Raw genomic sequence first — 6,961 nt, 5'->3', positions numbered from 1 at the left:
TCCCGCGACAAAATATTGTTGAAAGCATGCCATAAGGCAAATTTCATTTTAATTATTTGTGGAGTTAATTCATGTGTTAAGACAACGTGGAATTAATTCTACGATAATTAGTCCAAAATAATATGAGTCAAATATTTCGAGGTTGTAAATCTTGTAATTGGGATTTTTCATACCTATTTCGAATAATAAATTCGGTTGAATAACATGTCTCAAGTTATCGATCGCGTGTTATCTCTAAAACATATACGCATGTGCTTATTAAAGAATTACTGCAAATTATATATACACACACATGAGAGATGTATATGTTCATGTCAGTAAGAGGCATTACAGTTCGCTTGTAGGTAGTTGTTGATCTTTGTTTGTACCATATTTAGGGCCTCCGTATTTAGACCTCGTATAAATACTCGGGGGGGACTCAAATGTAATTATGTAATAAATAAAGGGGCAAATATGTAATAAGTGAGGAGCCCTTATTCTATAAAAGGACTTCTCACTCTCCTCATTAGCGGAGGTCAAGGTTTAGGCTATGGGAAGAGAAAATATCTCAGAGAGGGCAAACACAGAAAATAGGCTAGAGAGCACACTGCCTTTAGTCTTCTTGTATATTCACCATTCAGAATGAAACAATATCAACATTAGTGTGGATGTAGCCCAAACATTAGGGTGAACCACAATACATCTTGTGTTCTTTACTTTATTGTAGATTCACAGTCGGATTTATGTTGTTCCAAGATTCCTCCGGTTTTGTGCATCAACAATCTTCATGATTATATATCTTCCAAGAGGCTTGTTCCGCTTTTAGTTTGAGTCCAGAGTCAAGAATGTACAATATAGGATATTCGACCTTCATAATGCAAGGAGTTTGTACTTCTAGATTAGTAGTCTCTGGTCATAGAATTTAGTGGTTATAAACAAAGTTTTAAATCACAAATAAAGAATCATTATTGTATCACATGAGCAATTGACATGCAATCGCTCAATCCATTGTAGAACATAATACATTGTAATTTCAACTGAGTAGATTATTCGACCATTCTATCTTGGCTTGTGTTCTATGATACGAAGTTAGGTGTCACTCCTAGTTTGCGAGATCTTATGTGTTAACTATATCATATTCACTTGGGTGGATTGAAAAGAGGTTTCAATCGTACTTTACAGAGATCTGATTATAGATCTCACTGCCTCGTCAATTGAAAGGTAATGGAGATCACACGCTGTTCTAATTAATTATCAAGTGAATAGTCAAATGAAGAAGAGATCAGTGAGAAGAATAGACACTCTGGTTTTTCCTTCTAATTATTATTATTTTCCTTCTCATTATTGTTTATTAATGGATATAGGTACGTAGTAGACATTTGGAAAGGAGTTTTCTTCCGATCCTCTTATTAAGTCTTAAATCCCATTACTTATCATTATTCTTTTTAACTAGCTAGTTAATGCTCAATGTTTTCTTTGAGTCCATTGTTCATTGGAGCATTTGACATTGGTTGTGCATTGCTATCGCAAGTAGTAGTGTGAACTGAAGATGTTGCCATGTCAATGGAATGGGAGTGCTGATCTTGAAGTGGTGGTTGTGGCAATTGAGTCATCATCTTCATTTCCTTGCTTTTACCCCAAAGCACCGTGTATAATCCACATACAACTAGAAGCCCTCCTAATATGCTGCAGTTTGAATACATAGAAACGTTAAAAGAACTTCCGTTATTAATTTTCTCCTATACAGTTAACCAGCGTTATATATATATATATTAAGTGTTTTTGTAGTGAAACCTCACTAGGTAGTAGGTACCTCCCTAGGTATAACTTTTCATTCAGCAACAAAGGCGCAGCAAAGGCTATCAGCAAAAGGCAAAGTGGGTTGAAAACTGACACAAATAACGGCCCTCGCATTCGTACGCACCATGCAGTTAGAGTCACTACGAGTCCAGTCGTGACCACTCCCTACATCACACAAGTATAGATGAACACAATTTAGTTGCCTTGACAAATTAGTTATTCCTTGATCAAGGCGAACTGTGTATAGATATCTCGCGTATACCGTATACAGAGCAGCAAGAAGTCTGATATCCCAACCCAACTTCCATTGATTCCAATCCCTCTCCTTGCAAAGCGCAAATACTACAGACTGAATTGATGCCATGAGAGACATTAGAGCTGTGCTTGAGTAATGGCAAGGGTAGCTCTTCGTCATTTTCGTCTGTATATAGACACCAAATTACTAAAACACAATATTAAGCGAAACACATGCATGCAGTATGCATGGCTATATACCCACACACGCGCACATACATATATACACACATTTACAGATATGATGAGAACTGTGTTGTGTGAAATGGAACCTGAAATATCAACCAACACGCAAATGAGGTGCTACTGCAGAGTGCTAGAAAGGAGCCCAACAACTGAGTGTGAGTGTTTTTATGCAGTGATGCCACGTGGCTGCTTTCATGCAAACAGTTACGTAAAAGGTTAAAGTGTGTTGACCACATGGCAATAGGTTTTCCTTTGTAGAACGTGAAGAGCATGGTCCCTCCTATACAAACTAGTGTCCCCACAACCTTTGCCCTTCCTGCATGTGTTCCAAGTGCTAAGCTCTCCAGCCTGTTATTTAATTATAATATTACCAGCATAATTTCCAAACTAATCAGCTAAATTAAATGAGTTTAATTTCAGAGATTAATTAATAAAACAACATTAAACCTGAAAACGCGGTTTAATTACTTCTGTGTACAAATACCTAAAACATACTGCTATAATGAGGGTGATTACTGGAACAAGATTATTGCAGGCTGCAACATATGTTGTTGATGTTAAGGCTAAGCTCTCTATGTAAAAATTTTGTGCCATTGTTGCCCTGCAATAATTCAACAAAAACGTATTTATACATTTTTTTTAAATAAATATTAAAAAAAAGCTCAAATACATCAAATTAATTAAACTCATCAAACTAATGTTTTAGTTCGTGTCTATTCGGGAGGAATTTATACAAAAACAAAAAAAAAATCATGCTAGGAAATAAATTTAAAGGATATTTTGGTTACGATCTTGCTTTACCTATATCTTAAAGAAACCTTATTAAGTTGAAAATTGAAAGATTAAAACTCAATAAGATTTCAGTCAAAAAATGCACATCTTAATTTCCTCTAAATCCATTGTCATTAAGTAAATTAAAATACAATATATGTGATAAAGAAACACAGGTAAGGTTAGGATATAAATCCAAAACAATCCAAATCCTAAGAAATGGGGAAAGTAATAAATAAAGAAACACAAACCAAAATCAATAATTTTGAATATGTTTTAGCACCCTTACCCCAATAATCCGGAGAGAAAACCTTGAAGCAGTATATCTAAGGTAAGTTTGGGCCTGCTCTTCCTGTTAGTTTATAAATTAGTTAAGGACCAATGAAAGGGGAAAAAATAATAGAGAGAGATCATGATTGATGAACCTTTCACATATAAGAGCAAGAGGAAGCATAAGGGCTGCAGAAAACATGTTACGGTAGGCAACGAGAACAGTTAAACTCATGCCAACTTCCGCTACCAGTTTGTAAAATATATTCATCCCTGTATATGCCGTCTGAACCACCAACATCATCAGCACTGGCTTCAACCCTTGTACTATACTGGTACTACAACACATCTGTTTCTGCCCCATCTCTCTATTTCTCTCTCTAAATCTACCTGTCAATGTATGCAATTGGAGTTGAGAGAGAGAGAGAGAGAGAGTATTAAAAATCTCAAACAGCAACAAATAATAGCAATAAACCTCTCAAACAGGTGCTCCACTACGCTTGGATAAATCTGAAACTCCTCCAGCAGTTCCTATTCGGATTAAAATTTCCATCAACCAATATAAGGTAAACTTAAATCAACAAAACCCAACTGGACAAGGAACGAAAAATCTGAAGGAAAACAACCCGCTACGCCGTACATAAATGAATTAGTTGAGCTCTTCTAACCAAACATAGCGTTGAACCCAAATAAATATTAGCATAAAGCATTACAGCTGAAGAGCGGGTACGAAACACAAAAACCAAATTTGTGTCTGTTCCTTTAAAACATTGAGATCAAATAAAACACGAATGAAATGTGTGAATGGATACACGTAGCTCATCAGATTATAAGCACTGTTGACGAGCATTGAACTGACCTCAATCTTGCGTGTTTGCCAAACAGAGAGAGAGAGAGAGAGAGAGAGAGTACAATTGGAGTTGTGAGAACCAGCAAGCAAGTTATCACTCTGTTGTTATTGTTTGTCTTATAAGTACGAATACCTGACAGATATATGCCAATATCCATCCCACTTGTACGGTTGAGAGAACCATGCAAATTGAACTCCTACTCAACGATTACGCGTGTATTCTACTACTGATGGTCACAATTATTTCTACTTGTTTTTTTTTTTTTGTTTTGTCTAAGAATTATTTCTACTTAAGGTAGGAGTGATTTTTTGAAGGTACTCAGTGCACCAGGTTTCATAAATACAAAATTAAGGACACATAAAAATATATCTTCTTTTCTGTCACATCCCGGTCCGAGCCCCCATCACATTCCAGGCTCGACTCCGCCGTAACACGATATTGTCCGCTTTGGGCCCCGACCACGTCCTCACGGTTTTGTTTATGGGAACTCACACGAGAACTTCCCAGTGGGTCACCTATCATGGGATTGCTCTCACGTGAACCCGCTTAACTTCGGAGTTCCGATGGAACCCGAAGCCAGTGAGCTCCTAAAAAGCCTCGTGCTAGGTAGAGATGAGAATATACATATAAGGCTTACAGGTTTCATTCCCCTAAGCGATGTGGGATGTTACATTTTTGCTTACATTATGACGTATGGTGCTGTCGTTCGTACTCCTAATACTTGGAAGAACCTCTTGTTAAGTAGAAGAATGATTTACGTGACATGAATACATAGTACACTGCCAAATAGCTTTCTATGCCAATAAAATAAGAATTTGTGGACAAAAACTTACACATAATGTTTTTTCTGTTTCGTGTAAAAGTTCTCCTTACTTTGGGTAACAATTCTCTAGTTTTTAGTTGTAAGATTGTAAAGCCTGCCATAGATTTTTGCGAAGGATTCTGATCTTTATAATCTTTGAAAGATTTCGTAATTTGTAAATTTACTTTTTGCAAAACCTTTCCAGAGAAAAAGAGACCCCCAAAGAATAGTTCTATTGCCCTATTTGAAAATTTGGAAGCTAGGTTGTATACGGCACTCAAAGTTCCGTCTATAGGATTCAATTTAAACTAGTGAACGCCAATATTTGAAATTTTGATTTGCCTTTCTTTTTCACCGCTGGTGTCTGCATAAAGATAGCTTTTGGAGTTAATATAATCTGGGAGACGTGCATCATTAGGTATATATATTGCGTGTCGTCCTCAATTCTTTCCTTAATCTTGTAATCTAATGTGTTATAAAAGTAATTCAGATAAATGTATAATGTTGCAAATGCAGAGAGGGAGAAGTGGCCATTACAGCTAGGTGGAAAGTATTTATGGTTTGAGGGCATGTTTAAATAATTACATGGTATAAGGATGAGAAAAAATGATTATGACATAAACAAACCTTTAATAGGATTTTTTATTGTTAGTAAACACATGAATAAGGGGCAGTTTGGACTTTGCAAATATGTTGTGTGTTTTCTCTTAAATGAATTGATTCAGTTGTGCTTTAAGAATAATCAACTATATATAAAATAAAATAAAATAGTGGAGTGCTTTAAGCTTATGGTAGTGAAGTGTGGTGGCGGTGACAACAGCAACGGCCACAATGATAGTGATGGCAATGGCAATGGTGTGAGTATGGTGGTTATTTCAATGGTAGGGTGTGGTGGTTGAGATGTAGAGGATGATGTAGAATTTTGAACGCCTAAGAAGATTCAAAAGACCCAAATTAAGCTACTCACAAACTCACAAATCAATAGTAGTATATAGCTATGCAAGTACGCGATCGTATTCACTAGAATTGTTTTAAAACCAATTTAAAATATTAATTACGCGTAATTTAGTTTAAAGAACAAAATTGGTTTGATTTGAAAGATCCGATTTAAGAAAACTTAAAGAGAGTGATTATGTAAAAAACGAATGAGATTTTGAAAAGTAATTTGATGATGATGTGAGCAGTAGGTATCGAGTCCACCATCTAATACGCCTATACCGTTATCATAATTACTATTCATTGAATCATTGGTAGCACTATAGTTCTCGTAAACAAGTCTTATTGGTCATGGTCATGTGTCAAACTTATTGGTCCCATGGAGACTCGTGTAATCTTACAAAATTCTTACTAATTCTTACTTCATTTTTTGTCTGGTTCAAGCAAAACGTATAAAACTCCACTATAAGCATAGAGAATCGGAAACATGCATGCAAATAAGAATATCCACTTCTTTCATGCGTTTACGTTTCCTAAATTTACAATCTTAATCACATATATGAACGGTAAAAAGGCAAGCAACTGATACAACAATATGATGTAAAAAGACAAGTAACTTCCTTACTTTTCTGCATTTTATGAATACTGTTATCAGGCTTCAGTTTTTTTTTTTTAATGGACAGTATTATCTACATTAAAGGAGGTTTAGTCATCTTAGACTTTGAAAGGATTTTAATAGATTCTGTTAAGTAATGAATTTCATAGGATTATGAATCCATATTGATTTTGGAAGATTTGAAAAGATTCATATAATAGATTTCTGTGTATTTTGATAGATTTTACAGCGTTGAATCTTGACTGCCAAATAAATCAAAATGGTTAAAAATGTATATAGGTCATAAATCAAATAAAATGAAGCTACATTTTGTTCATGCTCTAGAGATGCGTCCCTTTGAGCCGAAATAAAAAGTCAAGATTATCACATAAACCCAACTATTCAAAAGTCTCCCGCTAAACCCTTTCCAATCCTATTTCCCGGAACCGGATCCCCTCTAGACCCAAATATACTAAG

The 6,961-nt window shown here is 35.5% G+C and overlaps 1 protein-coding gene across 1 annotated transcript; it reads right to left on the bottom strand.

The window, feature by feature from the left end:
- Positions 1–1,301: 1,301 nt before the first annotated feature.
- On the bottom strand, positions 1,302–4,235 carry LOC103405538 (WAT1-related protein At1g25270-like). Its single transcript, XM_008344551.3, has 9 exons — positions 4,160–4,235; positions 3,776–3,831; positions 3,456–3,690; positions 3,320–3,382; positions 2,744–2,860; positions 2,346–2,607; positions 2,042–2,200; positions 1,793–1,944; positions 1,302–1,665 (listed from the first exon to the last, which is right to left on the bottom strand). Exons 3-9 carry the CDS (start codon positions 3,662–3,664, stop codon positions 1,437–1,439), a joined length of 1,191 nt encoding a protein of 396 aa, XP_008342773.3. The 5' UTR covers positions 3,665–3,690; positions 3,776–3,831; positions 4,160–4,235; the 3' UTR covers positions 1,302–1,436.
- Between the last annotated feature and the right edge of the window lie 2,726 nt (positions 4,236–6,961).

Source organism: Malus domestica, chromosome 17, assembly GCF_042453785.1.
Source record: "Malus domestica chromosome 17, GDT2T_hap1".
Lineage (NCBI taxonomy): Eukaryota > Viridiplantae > Streptophyta > Magnoliopsida > Rosales > Rosaceae > Malus > Malus domestica.
This window is presented reverse-complemented; position numbering and strand designations above follow the sequence as displayed.